The sequence below is a fragment of the Rhipicephalus microplus genome, chromosome 10, assembly GCF_043290135.1.
Source record: "Rhipicephalus microplus isolate Deutch F79 chromosome 10, USDA_Rmic, whole genome shotgun sequence".
In the NCBI taxonomy this organism is placed as follows: Eukaryota; Metazoa; Arthropoda; class Arachnida; order Ixodida; family Ixodidae; genus Rhipicephalus; species Rhipicephalus microplus.
The window spans coordinates 16,275,579-16,295,633 of record NC_134709.1 but is presented as its reverse complement, the minus strand read 5'-3'; the positions used below and the strand labels follow the sequence as shown (position 1 = coordinate 16,295,633).

At 45.8% G+C, this 20,055-nt stretch overlaps 1 protein-coding gene across 1 annotated transcript in view; it reads left to right on the top strand.

The window, feature by feature from the left end:
- The window catches only part of LOC119181840 (uncharacterized), a 62,818-nt gene that overhangs the window by 6,752 nt on the left and 36,011 nt on the right, over positions 1 to 20,055 (top strand). The window contains exons 3-9 of the mRNA XM_075875113.1: positions 1,877 to 1,940; positions 3,142 to 3,329; positions 4,793 to 4,918; positions 6,737 to 6,944; positions 13,160 to 13,307; positions 14,146 to 14,413; positions 18,204 to 18,287. Coding sequence (XP_075731228.1) covers positions 1,877 to 1,940; positions 3,142 to 3,329; positions 4,793 to 4,918; positions 6,737 to 6,944; positions 13,160 to 13,307; positions 14,146 to 14,413; positions 18,204 to 18,287 — 1,086 coding nt within the window. The remainder of the gene's footprint in view (positions 1 to 1,876; positions 1,941 to 3,141; positions 3,330 to 4,792; positions 4,919 to 6,736; positions 6,945 to 13,159; positions 13,308 to 14,145; positions 14,414 to 18,203; positions 18,288 to 20,055) is intronic.

The window sequence follows — 20,055 nt, the reverse complement described above, 5'->3', positions numbered from 1 at the left end:
GCGCGGCAACCATTCCTCCCGCGAGGACGGGTTAAGGGAGCTTTCAGAGTACGCTTGCTTCCTCCGTCGGTACTTGGTTGTAAGGAAGCCTCACGTAAGGAGAGGACGCGGTCCAAGGAAAGGAACGTTTCGTTGTTTGGGCCTAAGACCGGGAAACGGCAGACCCCCCCCCCCCTCCCCCACAGCGCGGGCGCCTATGTATGAGGCCATGTGCTCCTGAATAGAATCCCGCAAGCCCTAACATTTCCGCAATGGTTAGACGCGAAGGGCAGGCGGAAGGAACGATCGCCGATGTCGTCAGGGCCTGACGTTCGAGTGGCGCGAAGACCGTCCCGGACATGAAAGTGGAGAGGCGCAACCACTTACACGTTCGATGATACACACACACACACACACACACACACACACACACACACACACACACACACACACACACACACACACACACACACACACACACACACACACACACACACACACACACACACACACACACACACACACACACACACACACACACCTATCGGAGAGGTACCTCTTCCGTGCCGCGCACGCTGGGAGACTCGCTTTCTCGTCTGGGCCCGCTGAGACGATGTCAGCGACCCGAGAAAGCAAAGACCCTCCCGAAGAGGCGATGACAGAGGCACCTCTGCCGGCGCACACCGCAGCGAGGGAGTTCTCTAATGAGATTCGCCGCCTCCGCCCATCATCTTGGTGTGCGTGCCGTCAACTGAGACGGGGGAGTCCTGCGACGCGCTCCCCCGCCGATGCGCCGAGGGGTTTACACGGATGCCGTGCCGGCTAAATTGATCGAGCGTTCGTGAAGCCGTGACGAGATCCCCGCTGCTGCGCGTTGACGGGCGAATGTGTTTGCGTGACCGACTCGCTTCGGGCAGTGCAGTGTCGTTATTTTCTTGTTTTTTGTCGGTTCCTTGTTCTTTGTCGGTAATTATTAAGTGAGTACCATACCCCTTGAAATGAAAAGTCATTCTGCTATTTTTTGTTAGTCTTGACTTCTGACATGTACGACTGTCGTTGAGAAGACACATGAACTCTCTTTGTAGAGCATTACGCTCTCTGCGGAGAGTGAAGGGGTTCAAAGCTTTTCAAAAGGAAGAAAAAGAAGAGTTAACATGTCATACGTGTTGCAAGTCAGAACCAGCAAGAAAAGTAAATGAGTTTTTTTTTTGTTTTTTTCTTAGAGTACACCGGCAAAGCATTCACTGTGTCAGATTCGATGTGCTAATATCTAATTGTTTTTATGTATTCATTTTATTTTAGTTATTTTACCCTCAGTGTTCTTACATTACAGAGGGGAGCGGCATGTTGCGTATCAGAAATGGGAAACAACACTTGATAAATAAATACAAGAACGAAACTTCAATATTTGACAGAATTATACAGAAATCTACATACGTGTTACAGCTATTTACATAATATAATGTAATGATGTTAACGTCATTTGTTGTTGGAGGTAGTGTGCGTGAAAACTTGAACGCTTGGACCAGGCACGTAGCCAGGATTTCTTCTGGGGGAGGGGGTGGGGGACTTGTTGTAGTCCTTGAAAAACACTGTTTTTTATTATTTATTTTTGGTAAAACACCCTCTCCAACCAAATTTCTTAAGGGGGGGGGGGGGGCTGCTGGAGCAACTTCCCTGGTTACGGGCCTTGCTTAGACGCGCGTGGCACTTCTTGTCTAAAATACCCGCTCAAATAATTTACAGCACTGCGGACGACTGAATTAGCGTGAATGTGGACACTTCGACATGCGTGATAATCCAGGAACCTTATGTGGAAGCGTTATTGCTGTATTGACGACAAAAAGCTCGCACTTGGTGGTGGCTGTTACAGCTGAGCGACTGAAACCTCTTTCAGATACACAAGGAGCTCAACCCCAAGGAACTAGTCGACTTGTTTGATGTGCGCTCACACGCAGAAGGTAATAATTCTTTCTCATAATTACTAAGACATATAATGATGCATTGGAAATACTTCTTGAATTTTGTCAGACGCGCTCTGTTAAAACTTACGTGTAGGTGAGTTGTCACATCCCTCACCTGTGTTGTCTGTCGAGAGTAACCTTTGGGTTAGTATCACTCAGCGTTAATAGTGTGATTTCTGAACGGCTCTGTACGTAATTTGATCGCAGTAATTCAATAACTGCGACCCCATCTATGCTCTGCTCTGCCGACCGGTATCCTCCGAGTCATTGGTTAGGCCAATCAATGAATCGAAAATGTTTATTTGTTGCAAAACATATAAACGCATTGGGGTTACTATATACAGAAGGAGTTCCCATAGCGCAAGGCTGAACGAATGAATGAAGAAAACTGCAGATCACTTTTGACAAAGGCGCTTTCTTTATACTTCACCTTTAGAAAGATTCAGACTGCCCACACAGTTTTTGTTTATACTGCAATCTATACATATTTCGGGTAACTTCATTCGTGATGGCACTGTGCACCTTTTTGATGTCAATGTCCGCATTGCTTTTATTGTGATATTTAATTAGGCAACATCTCCTTCTATCATATTTTATTCCCCTTACACCTTTCTCCCAGCATGGAGTAGCCAGCCGGTCTCAAAACAATGTAACTCCCCTGTCCTCCCGCTTTTCTTTGTTACCCTTCTTCTTTCTTTTCTATCTTTTCTGTTATTCAGCCATTCCCTTCCTCCACGCGTAGTGTAGCCAACTCAGCAAAAGCTTGGTTAACCAACCTGTCTTTCGTTTTTCTCTCTCTCTCTCCTCAATTATATTAGAATCTCGTAATTTGACAGCAACCGTGTGCGTATTTTCGCTCAATCGATGCAGATGCTTTGAAGGGCTCTGTGAGTGTCATTGAGGAGCGCTTAATTGTATCTGCGTTCATGCTTGGCGTGTGTGCTCGCAAACGTGACTTATTAGTAGTTGCAGTACAGTGATTTTGACGATTAAAAAATTGATGGAAGTTAGGGAATTAACAGGTTGGCAGTGAAAAAAAAATTGACATCAGCTAGCACAAGATACGGTCAAATGGAAATCACCGATTGAGTCCAGCCTCCCGCAGTGAACCTAAGCAGGCTGACAATGATTATGTAGTTGCCGCGACTAAACCGGTAGTACGTATACTTTAGCGAAGATGCGATTTCGTTCCGTACAGTACCAGAGTACCAAGTGGTGAAGGTTCGCCTCAAACGACACCTTGTGGATCCACTGGCGACGCGAGCATCGCAGTACCGGGTGAGAAGTGAGCAGCCCGAGAGGCTGTTGTACTACGCCCAAATTTTGGGGCGAAACCTTGAGATGAATCTAAAGAAGAACCAAGCCCTCATAACCCGGAACCTCCGAGTAAGTTGCTGCTTATTTCCTGCTTGTTCGCCGTTATTCCGGCAAAATACTGGCGATTCGTTTGACAGTCTGCGCCGTACTAACGATGTAAACTGTAAACGTATGGGTGACCAAGTGCATGCTTCAGTGGCGTAGCCAGAGGGCACTCCGGGCCCGTGCCTCCCTCCCCTCCCATTTTTTTTTTTCGCCATGGCATATAGAGCGAAAAAGAATCATTTCAAGGAAATCCTCCCCCCCCCCCCCCCCTAAATCAAGGTGCACCCCCCCTCCCGAAGGCGATTTCTGCCTACGCCCCTGCTTTGGTTACATGAAACGCCTTTACATTAAAATCGTTGTGTTTGTCAGTGCAACCATCGACTAAACGGAGCATAGGTACAGTTGCCACAAACTATATTATATATACAACTGCTTTTTTCCTGCACGGTATTATCCTGTATTGGCTATAACTGAGTATCTTCCTCTGGGGCATTTAGCATGTTTTTTAATGGGCTGATTTGACTCGCTGTGTGCCTCTTTGTGTGTACAGGCGGTATTGAAAGTGAAACTGCTTACATAGAAAGTCGTTATTGCAGTTACATGCAATCCGTACCTGTTACTGTGTGCCATAAACGTTAAAGGAATGAAGTTAATTGCGGAACTTATAGTTTGATAACTATTGTGTGCATGTGGTTAGGTTCATGTTAGCGTTCTCTCGGCGTGCGTGTCCATATACTGCTTCTTTGTTAAGGACAGTTTCGATCGCGATTTGCTGTTCTGGCAGTCTATGGAAAGAATTCGATCACAACTGAAACATCTTGATTCCTATTGCGATCCATCACAATTCCAAGTGCTGCTTATGACCATAGATTGCATAATAAAACGTATCAGGGAGGGAGAGGAGGGTACAGCATTTATTTTGGAAAGCAGTTTGAGATATTCGGTAACGTGCATTCTTCTTCCAAACCTTGTCTGAGCCAAACATCGGTCCCGTGTGGTGGAAAAGAAGCGCGGCTAATTTGCATAATGTTTACGCAAATTGAAAGCCTCTTAAATTCTTTATAAAAATTTGTTGTTGTTGTTGTTGTTGTTGTTGTTGTTGTTGTTGTTGTTGTTGTTGTTGTTGTTGTTGTTGTTGTTGTTGTTGTTGTTGTTGTAGTCGTCGTCGTCGTCGTCGTCGTCGTCGTCGTCTCGCATAGCTCTCATTCAGCTCTTCTGCGCGTGTCTGACTCTTTGTGTGTACGAATAAATTCTTAGTGCTTTGTAATAATTGTAATAAGTTACCCACTGAGAGGAACAGCATGTGTTTTTTCCGCAATGTTCCGTCCGTTCGAGCGTCGTAAATTTTTACAAAACTCTATTGCCAACTAGCACAACTATCAGTATTACTTCATCTTATTTTTTTTCTCCTCTTGCCCACAGTATTAACGTCGCGTTTTCCCCCGAGCTTAGCATGGCTTGCATCAAGTTGTATGCGCTGCTTCCAGGTGATACGCAAAACACGCGGTGGAAGGGAGATCCCGCTGTCGCTGATGAGGACCAACTGTCACTACCTGGGCGTCAACGGCAGCGTCGTTGCCGCGTTCAGCGAGTGCGACATTGACGGCGGAATCGTGAGCACCACTTGCTTCTAGTACATGCGTATACCCTAGTTTAAGCATTTCAAGCATTTCGCCTGGCATCAGGTAGGTAGATATGTAGGCAAACAACTTCATTGATTCCCGAAAGAATGATGTGAGCAGGGTTGGAGGGGGGGGGGGGGGGCGGAGCAAGCAGGACGACGATAAAGTACAAAATGTAAAGGAATGTCGCGGGCGTCTGTGCACAGACACTAACTACACTCGTTCGTTTGTCAGCAGTTGAGTTGGCCGACTACAGTCTAAGGCTGGTTGCGGTGTCTTTGCAGTAAACTTTGTGTGTGCTCCGTGTCAGAGTTGGCAATATCACCGTAAGGCAGTTGTTGCCTCACTGTTGGTTCAGAATCAAGGAACCCCAGAACCTCGTACACTACGCAACGAGCATCTCATGAGCCCGTAATTTCAACCCGGTAGAATAGAACGCCACTCCTGTCGAGAGAGAAAGAGAGAGAGAAAGACAAAGGAAAGACAGGGTGGTTAGCCAGAGGCGTATCTGGTTTTCCAGCCTGAATTCGGGAAATGAGAAATGTGGTGTTAAAGAACTGTCTAGAGAGAGAGAGAAAAGGGAAAAGTTGAAGGCAGGGAGGTTAACCAGACGCTAGGATCCGGTACGCTACCTTGCACTGGGTTTGGGAAATAGGGGGTTGAAAGAGAGAGAGAGAGAGAGTTACCAAAAAAAAACGGATAGGAAGAAAAGGCGGACACACACACGTACACACGCCAAATTGATTCATTCAGACAGGCCAGTAGATCGCAAGAAACCCAGGCCTTGAAAGAACTCTTGTACTCTATATTAAGACGAATGACGTGATCTCGACGCAGAGTCGCGGGACAGGCACTACGCGGTGATTGTCCCTTCAGATTATGTAAAGATGAAAAGTCCTGGTGATTTTTTAACGCGGAGCTGTTCAAGCAGACCGTTAGTCCGTGCAGAGCGAAGTGAGACTATAATATACGAACCGCCACGCGGTCTATCGTCCTCTTCTTCATCATCTGCTTATCTCCCAGGTCACGTGCTCCCATTTCTCCGGCTTCAGATCCGATAATAATGAAGGGCGAGAAAGAATTACTACATGAAAAGAGAGAGAAAAAAATGAAATAGAAATAGAGCGAGAAAATAGAGAGATAAAAGGGAAGAAAGACAAAGGAACAACAATACACAGAAAAAGAGATAGAGAGAATCAAACACAACAAGAGAAATAAAAAAAGAGATAGCTAGAGAGGAAGAGAAATAAACGGAAAATAGTAAAATGAAGAGTAATAAAGAGAGATAAAGAAGGCACTAGCTCAAACTATAATGTGAGAAAGAACGATAGAAATAGCGAGAAAACATATCGCGAAGTAAAGAGAGAAATGGAGATATAGAAAAGGAAGAAAGAGAAAAAACAATGGAAAATGACAAAGCGAGATAGATATACTCAAAGAAACAGAGATCGACAGACAATAAAAAGACAGGGAAATAGAAGGAAAGAGAGGAAGAAATAAAGAGAAAAGATGAGTTGTATTTAAGATCCGTGTATTATAGGGACTTTAAATACAATCACATTAAAAAAACACAGGTTGCGTTTGCATTCGAGTAACCTGAGGCAGATGTATTAAGCAACTGTGATTTTTTTCTTTTTTTTTTGCTTCTTAAAAGCCATATGAAGGCTTGTGTACCCTTTAAATAATTTGCCTAGGCACAACACTGTACCGAGAAACCCTTCTGGTTTCTCGCTATGTAGGTCTCAACTATGATTGCGCATAATGTTGCTCCATGAAGGGATGGTGGACTCTAATTTGCTTGATTTGCAGTCGGGTGTGATCCTACTACCCGAGAAAGCACTCCAGGTGAAGCCTGTTCCTAGCAGGCTTCGCCACTTGGTGCCCGATGTGGGTAACAGAGAATCAGACCCGCCACGGCAGGCGCTTATCGAGACCGAGGACGTCCCGCATGTGCTCTACGCTGCACCGCCTACGCAGCACAGGTCCTCGAGAATGGTTGACAATGGAGTCTACACTGGTACGTTCATTACTGACCAGCACAATGATCCTCTTTAGAGCACTTATAGTTGTCTGTAATAACAGATTCAAAAGTGTTCAGTTGTACTCCCGTGTGCTTCTTGATGACTGTCTCGGATCACTTTCTTCACTTTGTCTTTCCCTTTTTCTTGTGTACGTTGTAGTCATGTAACCAGTTCATCTGCACATGAAGCGATAAGTTCGTCAGCTATACGACCGCGAATAACGGTCCTAAACTATGAAGCAGCTGTACTCTGCGAGTACTTCTTGTGTTATTTGAACGCCTCGCAGATGATACAACACGCTGCACAAGGAACCATGTCGATGCTTTTCTGATGATTGACCGAACAGCATTTCTGACTACGTATGTAGATTATCGCTGAATTCACTGCGAAGTATTTGTGGGGCACTTCAAGCTTAGTTGAACATGATAATTCAAAGTTCATTCTGATGGTTAACAATGGTCAGATATCTTCCCGTGGCCCACGACGCGGCAAAGTATAGCAAAGCTGTGGCTAAGAGGCAAGGATACACTTTCAGGCCCCTTGTACTCTAGAAAAGAAAAAAAAAATACCCCTTGTCGGAATTCTATATTGCCGCTTCGCTCAACGCAATGACTCTTAATAATCTATCGCAAGTGGGGACAGGTGAGAGTGACAGAGAAGCCGACGCGTACATAAGCAGGAGAAAGCTGTACGCACGTGACGAAACGACGCCCATAAAAATGCGACAATCTGAGTAAGCCCTACTGACACGACCCTCTGTACGACATCGTGGACATTTCCATCCGCGCCATAATCTACTCCCATGCGGGGAAAACGCTCTTGACGACCCCATCTAGACACGTCCGCACGAACGATCTACAAATCATATGCGTGCCCCTCAACGTGCCTGCTGCCACTGAGTTCCTCTTCGCCGCGTCGTTACACCAGGCCAGCAAGTGTATCGATACACGTGTATCTAAGCCATCGAACACACAGCGTAAGCACGTCGGCATTCCCGAAACCGTCACGCATGCATCGACAAACTACAACTGGGCCAACTGGGTCGGGCGCGCGCGAATTCCGCCTCTGTAAGTGAAAATCTTCCGATGGCCCGCGGACGCCCTTCCTGGCGTCCTTCGACTCGCCGTTGCCTCACCGGGCCGTACCGCGTGGCTATACGCACGACCGACGAAAGATTACATCAGCGCGGCGTTGCCCTCGGAACTGTGGCCTCCGTGACGGGGTGCTGCCTTTCTCCCTCGGAATCGGTGGTGCGTGCCTGCACTGCGTACGGGACTCACGCTTCGCTGCGCTTTGAGGTCTTCCGAGATACGCAGTGGTTACACAGGCGGCGCTGCGCTCGTCGCGGATTCGCCGCTTCTGCTCCCGGAATAATCGACGGCCGCGCCGCTTCTGCGCGTAAAGCGCGTCGTTAGAAACGCGTGTCTTTTGCTCTCCAGATGATCCTGTGGAAGTTTTTTTTTTTTCACTTTTGGTAGCTGTTGTTTGGTTTTTTACTGCCTTTTTTTCTTCCTTCTGATTTTTTTTTTTTGTGCCGCTGTAAGTGCCGTCCACGCTTCGCTAACAATGTCATTTTGCGGCTTGTGATGCAATGGTTGGCGCGCAAATGACTGGGAAGCGATCGCCTAACGCCTCTGTGCGCATCGTGTGGCACATTCAAAATCTGGAGAGGAGTAGTGGGAAGAAGGAGCGTCGTTCGAACCAAAGTTTCGGCAATAACGCGCCTTGTCTGCGTCAGGTCGTTTTCGCAAGTAGCCCTTCCCCTTGTCAAAATTCTGGCTCTAATGACGTTCCTTTAATGCCACATCGAGCCTCCGTATTCTCCCTGGCTTACATCTTGTCTTCATGATATTTCACATGTACAGGTGTCGTATCTACGGATGCAAAATTACACTAGCGCCATCTGTTAGCATAGACGTGCACACGATGGCAATAGGGAGGGGGAAGGGTGGCCTAAGAAGGGGGGGGGGGGGAGGTTGCAAAGTTGGCCTAATACACTGCCTTAATAGGAAAGGGGGTCGCTGCGACGAGCTTTCGCCCCCCCCCCCCCCCTGAAGGGGAACCCTGCACACGCCTGTGTCAGTTAATGCTAGTTGGCATCCTGTCTAAAATGTCTAAATAGCCACTATTCCGAGCGACCGTTTTGCCGCAGCATCATTTTAGCTCGAAAGTTTATGCCGAACATACCAAACGGCCATTCTTTAAGGATCAACGCTGACCTGTGCAGATTACGTCATTCGTACGATCAGGCTTTATTGGTCTTACTGTTCTAAGATATAAGGCTCTAGGGAAGGCTCGTAGCCAGGAATCCTTTATCTTCTTCGGGGTTAGGGGGGGGGGGTGTATTGAAGGTTTTGAAAAGCGCCAATTATTATTATATTTTCTGCGGTACAGCATCTCCCTCCACCCGAAGCAGAGACGTAGGCAAAAAAAAAATTTCGTGGAGGGGGGGGGGGACACTTTTTTGAAATTGTCATTTTTCGCTCGCTGTGCCATGGCGAAAAAACATTTTGGGATTTTTTTGGGGGGGGGAGGGCGGAGTCGGGCCTGGTGTGCCACCCTCTGGCTACGCCCCTGGATGTCCCTATAGCTTCGTAGTGGCGCATACTTTCGCTGTGTGAAACAATTAAATGGTTTTCTGAATTCTCCTTGGTACTTTATTGGTATTTTTATTCATAATTAAAAGTAGCTTCAAGTATGGGAAAATTCATTAGGCTTCCGCTTCTTTTGGGTTTTTTTTTTCTGTCATGTGCATTCACATATTTGCTTGAGAGCATCTTGTGACACTGTGGCGAGCATAGTCGTGACAAAAAAAAAAGTGTATCAAGCGTACTCGTTATTCGATCGGGTGAACATGCCTTTTAATATGGTTGATTGGGCGAGTTGGTGATACATGCATTGTTTTGAATGAGAGCGCACTACCTAGGCGCGGACAGAAAGACAGGGACCAGCGCTTGTCCCTGCCTTTCTGTCCGTGCCTAAGTAGTGCGCTTTCATTTCAAAACAATCATGCCATTTAAATTTTCTTGTCTTGCCCTCTGCCTTTGTGGTAGTGCTTCGGTAGGAGCCGGGACGATTGCCGAAACGAAAGCCTCCGGGATGCTTTCGCGACTTCTCCGCAAGTGGAACGGCGCGCGTGGCGTGGCATCGTGAGACACGCGGATAGTCAATATCGACGACACGTTCGTATTGGCGCCAGTAAACCACTGCCCCCATGCTATAGCCTCCTAGGTCGTTCACACTCTCCCATCTAAGTATAGAGGCACTGCCACTTGTGCCCGTCTCGGCTGCTACGCCTGAGGCGCTCTGACCACCGGGACAAAGGCCTCGATGAATCATCCATACGGGCGCAGGACTCAAAGATTTACGGCTGAGTGACCACGCTTCTCTTGCGTCGTCGCTCAGCTCTGCTCGTCGAAGATGCGGTTGTTTTTTTTTATTGTTGTTGTTGTTGTTTTTTCTGACGGACGTACGACGAAGCACGGTCGCTTTCGGACTATACTACAGAGCTGCAAGTACTGACGCCCTTTGAACCTATAGAGTGATGACGGAATGCCTTGAACGTTGGTGGCCTTCTGCCAGCCGAGCCAGGCCCAGCCTCTTCTTTGAAACGTCGCACGAGACGCCGGGCTTTGACATTGGCCTTGGCCGTGGGCCGTGGGCACCTTCTCTCCGGCCTGTAGCTTTATAGTTGCGTGCAGCCTTGTAATAAGATGCCATGCGCTGGAAACTGTTGAGGAAGTGAGAGGTTAGGTCCGTATCAGTCATTACGGAGTCTGCCTATACGCCTACTTATGCTACTCGGATGGTTGTCTCGTCACATAACGACGCGTCTCACAGGTCGGAAACGAAGTGTATAGAGCTACGGGCGTGCTTAACAGTTTACCTGAAAGAATATCCGTTACGTACTGCATCGCCTTCTCTTGTCATAGTTTTACTATGACAAAACTTCTTTTGTCATGTAGTTTACTATTGACATTGTTCGAAACTAACTCGGAACCAAGCGTGCTGCGAAAGTCGTGGGTTCGAACCCTACAGAGGCGACTGCATTTTGATGGAAGCGAAATGCTAGAGGTAAGAATCCACAGGTTGTCGAAAACTTCCAGAACCTTTCACTGCGGTGTCCCTCATAATATTATGGTGGTTTTGATACATAAATAAAACTTTAAAATTGTTAAAATTTACAAACGCTATATATGGGTTCAGAACAACTCGAGTCCGAGCTAGTTGGTGCTTATAGTTAGATATCTTGACCACCCAAAAAAATGACGGGGACACTGGGACGTGTGACGGAAGGGAGTTCGAGCAATGGATGCATACCACACGTTTTTGTCTGCACTTTCTTACGTAGCTCAGTAATATGTAACACTGTTCAGTTCCTAACCTCTGTTTAAATGTCCAAGCATATCTCTTAGTGTCTTCATATGTGACAATGATGCTTACTGATTTTTTTTTTTGACCGATTAGAAGGCCTTTCGCGCCGTTCATTGGTGGCTGCTGAAATTTTCGCGGCCATTTACCTGACGTATTTCTAAATTTACACTCGGTCAACGAAACAAAAAAAATTACTGTATAAACAGTCATAAGTGTCGGCCAATGGTTATGCAAACTCGCCACCAGCTTTCTTTATTGCACGAAACTGCTTCGCAAGCAAGGATCGCTGTGAGGCACGCGATCCCCCCCGAGTGACCTTGGTCGGTCGCATTTCGCGCGAGCCGTTTATCGCAGCCGTCGCAGCGGCACAAGCCTGCCTGGCTGCCGTCACGTGTTGGCGCCGATTCAACGGCTATTAAGCTGTCAACCGACGGAACGCAGGGACGCACTGAATATCTCACCAACTCTCACCCCCATAATCAGAAACGGTCCTCAACTTGAATTTCATCCTTCACTTGACTTAGTCGAGCACTGCGCCACTGATCGACTGAAATTGACGCTGCGCTTCTGAAGAATCGCTGCAGAATATTGCCGATATGCTATGACTTGGTCTGCCAAGAGACGGCGCTCCCATCGACTTTTTCAAGTTGAGGAGAGCCCTTGAGTGAAGGAGCGTTTGGGAATACGGTGGTTAGTCCAATACTCGGCAGTCCAGAAGGCCTGCGAGTGGTTGGAGAGTCACGGTCTTCCAGTCCTGGCGTGGACGCGGCCCGCAACTGCGGCGGACCCCTCCTTAAGGGGGGTGCCTGACCAGTTCTCCAGGACCAAATAAAGTTCATTTCACTTCACTGACTAATAAGAGAGGGTAGGGGGACGAGGCAGGGCGTACGGCATGCCGGTGTTGCTTGCGGCCAAGCTCCACTCGAAGAAGGAACGCCAGGACCAGCCGGAAAGGGCACTCGCGTCGCTCTGAGAAACCGGCCGACCGTGTCGATTCCATGAATGCTTCGGCTGCTGAACCGATGGTCGCGTGTTCGACCCTGGCCGTGGCGGTTGCATTTTCGATGGAGGCAAAGCGGTTCAGGTCCGTGTACTGTGCAACCTCAGGACACGTTGAAGGACACCAGCTGGTCAACATTTTCGGAGACATTCACTGCGGCGTCTCTCGTAATCATACTGTGATTTTGGTAACTTAAACCCCAGGTATTATTATTATTATTATTATTATTATTATTATTATTATTATTATTATTATTATTACTGCTACGCTGCACGTTGTTTTATTTATACGCAACCGTGCCTACGCAGCCCAGAAATTGAGAGTCGACGTTAAATGCACCCTCTCCCGGGGTCATAACATCAGTCAGAAAAATATTCTCTGGCACTTACAGATTTCGATTTTTTTTTTTTACTAAGAATCCGGGCATTTTTTCCAGCCCCAGAGCTCAAGCTGTGAAAATTTGCTTCAATGGCTCGAATAGGTCCTAACGGAATATTTATTTATTTATTTATTTATTTATTTATTTATTTATTTATTTATTTATTTATTTATTTATTTACAAGTATCTTACAGGCCTCGCAGATGCATTGTGTAAGGGGGGGGGACGCTACAAAGTAATAACAAATAGGGTTAACAGTCAGTAAGAACAATGTAGTAGGTCAACAACAGCAAAAATATGTCCAAGTACAGAAGTAGTCGTATGTATTCCACATGAATAGGTAAGTTTAAAACATGTTGGAAGATATTCGAGTTATATAAATACTTTGCTTCAATATACTGTGGGAGGATGAGAGATGAGTCAATGCCTGCTTCCTTTTCTTTCTGTTCTTGTGGCAGAGAAGACGTTGCATCCGTGGCGAAATAGCGATTGGTTACCTCGGCCTTCGAGACGCAAGACACCACGCTCTCCCAGGCCCACATTACGAGTGCGCCAGCCGAGTCAACATTCGAGTGGGTGGCCTCAGAGATACCCCCATCCGGACAGGTGAGTGTACCGGACGTTCAACCCCCACCCCACTCACACGCACGAAATCGCGTGGGCCTGAATTGTGCGCTTATTCTTTTCGTTCAACACAAACAACATTAAGGCGTTTCGTTTTAAACGAAGCTTTTATTAGTTTAGGATTTCTGTTCGCTAAAAAACCCGTCGTCGGAGCCGCGTAGATATCACAATTTCATCTTTTGCCCACGTCACTTGTCATGACACGTTGTCAGACTTCATTGCAACTTTTCCTTGCTACCTTTCGTTGTTTCACGCATGACTGTAGTTATTGCTTGTAGAAACAACAGTCATGCACTGCTGTTCACCTAAGCTAAGGGAAAGAAAGAAAGAAAGAAAGAAGGAAAGAAAGAAAGAAAGAAAGGTTGAAAGAAGGAAAGATTGAAAGAAATAAAGAAAAAGAAAGAAACAAAGAAAAGAAAGAAACAAAGAAAAGAAAGTAAGAAAGAAAGAAAGAAAGAAAGAAAGAAAGAAAGAAAGAAAGAAAGAAAGAAAGAAAGAAAGAAAGGAAGAAAGAAGTAAAGGTGAGGTGAGGTTAAGTAAGGCAAAGTAAATAACGTAACGTAAAATTAAGTAATGTAAGAGAAGGTATAGTAATGTAAAGCAAATAAGTTAGGTTAAGTAAGTAACTATAGGGTAAGGTAAAGTGAAGAAAGAAATAGTAGGTAAGACATTTGTACGCCAACTGGCCCGCGGGCCTACATTGCCGAAGAGGGATAGCTCCTATTTTTATCTTTTTCACCGTTATTAAGTGGCATAAACTGAGCCTAACTTCTCTCTCCTATACTCCATCCCCCCCCCCCTTCCTTTATATTTATCTCAGGCGAAATAAAGTCAGCAACCACGCGCGGCGGCGCACTGCATTCGGCGTTTTCCGCGAGAACAGCTCCGGCGATGCGTCCGGCGTTCGAACGCGGCTCGCGGGCGAACCCCAGGACGAGCGACAAGCCGCCACGGGCGCAAGAACAGAACGCAGACCCAAGTTCCTCGAGTTGGCGTTATTCGTCGACGAGAAGGCATACCTGAGCTTTCTGCACTTCCTGGGCAGCGAACAGCGACTCATGGATTTTCTCCTGGGGTACCTGAACCAGGTATGCATCCCGCGTGGCTACTGGTTAGCCGAGCTGGTGGAGTAGTAGTAGTAGCAGTAGTAGTAGTAGTAGTAGTAGTAGTAGTAGTAGTAGTAGTAGTAGGAGGAGGAGGAGGAGGAGGAGGAGAAGGAAAAGGAGTAATAGTAGATGGTTGTTGTTGTTGTTGTTGTTGTTGTTGTTGTTGTTGTTGTTGTTGTTGTTGTTGTTGTTGTTGTTGTTGTTGTTGTTGTTGTTGTTGTTGTTGTTGTTGTTGTTGTTGTTGTTGTTGTTGTTGTTGAGATGTGAGTGAGAAGTCCGAGACGGTGGAGCCCTCAGTCCGGCGCACAATTTGCTGCTGCGAGCTGGCTGACCCGGCGGGTCCTTGCTGTTCGCCAATGGCTGTTCTAAAAGAGCGGTTCACCACTGGGAGGAATTCAATAGAATCGAATAGATGGGTCCAGTGGTTCGGGGTATTCCCACGCTTAATTGTACAAGCTTGGTTTCGTGTCGACAGCACAAGGACGTTGGTGAGAATATTGTGCACAGGGACCGCCCTGTATAGTGATTGGTCTCTGCTTCGATCCCCGGACCAGGTCGAAATTTTCATCGACTATTAAGCCTTACTTGATGAGAAGCCCCTAGGTATTTCCTTGTAGCTTTGTGTGACGAGCGAGTGGATGGCGATTTCTAATTTCCAGAACCTTTTCGGATTACGCAGAATTGATGTGCTATGATTTCTGCAAAGTGACGCGAGGAAGTGCATTTACAAAATGTTGCCACTATGCGGAAGACGGCTTTTTCTTTTCCTTTGTGTTCGCACAATCAGTGAGGCGGAAAAAAAGAAACAAATTTCGCAGGCAACTCATTGAAGTGCGCTCCAATTAACACACCGTCGCATTTTCGTTACGTCGGACATATTGGCTGCAACATAGTATTTAGCATATAATTAACTTTTTTGGTATATTTTTTGCGTAATATTTATTTGCACCCTACGCATTCCCCAAATAATATTTTGTTCCGAAATCGTACGTTGCAGACCATCGTAATGCGTTACATAATGAGGACGGAAATGGCATCGTCCACGACAAGTTTTCGAGTTTGTGTGAAACAAACTGGTTGCTTGTGATTGACCTCACGTATAGTTACGTGAAATACAGCATGACTGATTACCTTCTTCGCTGAAATATTACCAGCAGTGCTTGTTACTGCTTGCTGATATTACCTGTTAAGCTAGGCAACCAAAGAAAATTAATTAATTTATTTATTTATTTACAGTACCTACAGCGCCCGCGAGGGGCATTAGTGTAGGGGGGAGATAACGATTTCAAAATGCAGAAAGGCGACAGTCCATTAACACTGAGTTGAACATAAAAGAAATACAGATACATAATAAAGCATCCAATGGTGACACGTAATAAACATTGACGTGTGTGAAGGTACAGCAGCAAGAAAAATATATATACATATATATAAAATGCATACGCACACACACATATATACATACATATATATACACACACAGATAAAAAGCAGGCGAAAAAAAAAAAAGAGCTGAAGCGTAGATCGCTAGAGAGATGAGACGAAAGTGTAAGCAACCTTAATGTGTGCTCAGGCTACGATAAGATATGATGTTCCAGCGCAGTGGCGAAAGTTTCCCTGGACGCGGCTACAATTTCATGAGGTAGTTTGTTCCATTGCTTAATTGATCGCGGAAAAAATGAATATTTAAAAAGGTTAATTCTGGTAGAGAACTCGCGCACTTTAAGGGGGTGATCAGTACGAGCAGATATATACTTAGGCTCCGATATGTAGTTTTCTTTGTGAATTCCCGTTAAACCATGGAATATTTTGTTAAACAGAGCGCCATTGCTGAAAATACAGTGCATCTCTCTGAAATTTAACGCTGTATAAACGATTAATTTTTTAGGGGCGAAGCTCCTTGACTCTTTCGTTACCGCGCCTATAGAACTTGGGTCTCCGGTGACCCATAAGCGCCGCGCGAAAATTTTAAAATACCGGTGCTCCTATGGACTAGCTGCGCCATCCAGTGCATTTTCTAAGCACTAATCTTCCATTTTTTGTGTAGTTTGTTTTATTTTTCCGCGCGGCGGCGATTTTTATCGCCGCTTCAAAGCGCAGTTCGCTTGTTTTGTTTACGAAGATGGCTGACGATCCGGCCGCCGGACCCTCGCGTGAACGACGTCTTGCTGGCAATTGAATTTTTTCACAACTTAGAGCTTTGAGATAGGTTCTAGAGCTTGTGGCTACTATTAGACATTGTAATAATTGATTGATTGATATGTAGGGTTGAACGTCCCAAAACCACTATATGAGAGACGCCGTAGTGGAGGGCTCCGGAAATTTCGACCACCTGGGGTTCTTTAACGTGCACCCAAATCTGAGCACACGGGCCTACAACATTTCCGCCTCCATCGGAAATGCAGCCGCCGCAGCCGAGATTCGAACCCGCGACCTGCGGGTCAGCAGCCGAGTACCTTAGCCACTAGACCACCGCGGCGGGGCTAGACATTGTAATAAGAAGCTATATTTGTTGATTACACATTTACAACTTTTTTTCATGGTAAAGGCATACCTTACGCTGTTTTGGTGCCGTGTTCAGAGTTATGTTTCGTGTTTGAGATTTTTTCCCGAGTTTCTATTCAGCACAATTTTTTAAAATGCCCATGGTTCAACAGCTCATTTATCTATTTATTTAGTAACATTCATTGCATTGTTCTCTTTGAAAAATTTGTAGAGAGAAAAAATATAATTGTGGCACTAGATGGAACAAGGCAGTTTCCACTAGGTAGAAACAAAAAAATTGTAACTCATATGATTTATGAGCTAGGCAGCTCAAACTTTCTTCTTTTATAGACCATTGATTTGAAAACATTTTGTATATTTCAGGTTATTTTTCTTTTTTTTCGATTTTGTGTAATAAGCACCGAATTAGAAATGTTTTATGCACTTTTCAATAAATCTTGTTTTTCAAGAATATTATTACTAGATACCCCCAAATATTTCTTTTGAAAAGTAATATCATTAGAAATCACATTTATTCAGCTTTCCATTGATATATAGCATGGCACAGTAACAATGATAATGTCTACTACAAAAAATAATTACGAAAACCTACAAAAAGTGGCACATGTCGGCATATACGTATGTCGGCATATACGTAGTAACGGCCTCACAGCATATCCACGGAGTGAATGATGATGAGTGGGGCGAAACTTCGGAGGGTTTTATTGGCGAACCGTGAATCAATCATCCGCTGGCCGCGTCCGTCCGTCGTCTTTCTGTCTGTCCATCTGTTTGACCCACGGACAAAATGCACGGATGGGCGGATGGACGCACGGATGGACAGGTAGACGCACGCACGGACGGACGGCCGGAAGAGCGCACGGACTCACGGACGCTTCGCCCCACTCATCATCATTCACTCCGTGGATATGCTGTGATTTTTTTTTAGCACTGGCACATGTTTCTCTCGACGCTATGAATGCGTTTAACAACTCCTCCGTCACAGTGGTAGCCCCTAAAACACTGACAGTTTTTAACGAAATTTCCAGTTGCTTCTCCTGCGCGTGTGTCAAATAAGCGCTTGTCGGCATATACGCTGTCTCTGATGAGCCGCCATTAGTAAAGGTTCCGTGACCCACTTGTTTATGAGTGTATGCCATTGCACCTCTATATCATAGAAGAGCACGGCTCTCGGCCGCACATAGGGAAATGGGCGTGAGGGATTTACTGGATGTATGGCGTAAGCGTATTAGGTTTACACTACTTTGTGAAAACTGATTCCACGCAGGTTCAGGCAATCTACGTTCAGCCATCCCTGAGGGAGAAGATCTACGTATCACTGGTTCATCTCGAACTGCAAGAAACACAGCCGGTGAGTTTGCGAGGAGCATTCCAACTGGATGTTCCTGGCTGCGGCCCGTAACTTATTCCGTACCGTTGTGAATAAGAGTGAGTCATCCCTAAAAGCACCAACAGAGAAACACTCCTTGCATCATCATCATCATCATCATCATCATCATCATCATCATCATCATCCTGACTACGTCCACTTCAGGACAAAGGCCTCTCCCATGTTGTTCCGCCAGTCAACTCGGTCTTGTGCGTGCATGTAGGCCACCTTTGTGCAGTATCTGGCCACTACCTCCCACATGTATACGTTGGTTATCTCTTTGCATATCCATTCACAAATAGATTAGAGTGACGAACATTGGTTTCGTCGTTCACTCTCTGGTATGGTACCTAGTCTTAATTGTGTTTCAGAGCAGTTTCCTAATAGAAACTCGATAAATAAGAGTTCGAATATGATCGGTAAATAACGTACCATGTACATTTATACATTCAGGGATATAACACACCAAGAAAAGTTAGGGGAACAAAAGTATTGGCTTACTAGTTTCGCAATTTTATTGTAACATCCAAGCATGAACTAAGCAGTTGCTGCAAGAGCCGGACCATCCCATCGAACACATGCAAGAACTGTTGCTTTCGACTGAGAGCATTCACAAAGGCTATCATATTCAGCATAAGAGCGTCTTTGCAGGGCACCCCCGTTGTAAGAGAAGTTACAACACGTAATGGCAGCCTTAGTATTTTATTAAATGGGATTGCCCTTGAAGGGGCCCTCCAACACCTCTCCAAATAACCGTTGAATGGCTTCATTTAAGAAGTTTATTGCCTCACGAAATGATCGCCCGCAAAATATTTTAGAATTCGTCTCAAGAACGAGAATTTGTCGCACGCTGTAATTGCTTTCTGTATTGCCCCGTCTTTACTATTGTGCTATAGACTATTTTGATTGATTGATTGATTGATTTGTGGGGTTTAACGTCCCAAAACCACCATATGATTATGAGAGACGCCGTAGTGGAGGGCTCCGGAAATTTCGACCACCTGGGGTTCTTTAACGTGCGCCCAAATCTGAGCACACGGGCCTACAACATTTCCGCCTCCATCGAAAATGCAGCCGCCGCAGCCGGGAATCCAACCCGCGACATGCGGGTCAGCAGCCGAGTACCTTAGCCACTAGACCACCGCGGCGGGGCGCTATAGACTATTTTACGGGTGGGTTTAAGTGCCGCTATGTTGAGCTGTGTTTGGTATCTTTAGCAACTAAACGAACAGTGTTACAGTAGACGCACACGCATGAAAACGATCGGGTTGGTTCATACAATGTATCGTGGCTTTATTAATTCATGTGGCGAAATACAAAAACAACAAAAGCATCGCTTTAACAGCACAAAATGGCGCCGCCTAGCTGTCTTGGGGAAAATAGTCTATAAGCTAAGTACATAGGGATGGCATGGGGAAAAGAAGTTATGTCACGAGTGCGTCACGACCTTATCGCTTTTTTTGTTGTTGTTGTTGGAACGCGGGGTGTACTTTCAGTGTTCGCAGCTTACGATGCCCAAACCAGCCAATCACCGAGGATCTGGGCATATGGCGTGGTCGTTTGGGTATATGTCATCATTTGTAGAAACAAGAGCGAACGATTTCTAGCTGGCTTGAGAGCTAATTGTAAATACGAGGCCGCCTGCTGCCCTCTAATGTATGGCTCCCGTGTTCTCAAAATCCTCGACTACAGATCGGTCGCATTTCGTGACCGTGCTGCAAAGGTCTAGCGGGGCCCCTTTAAGGCACAA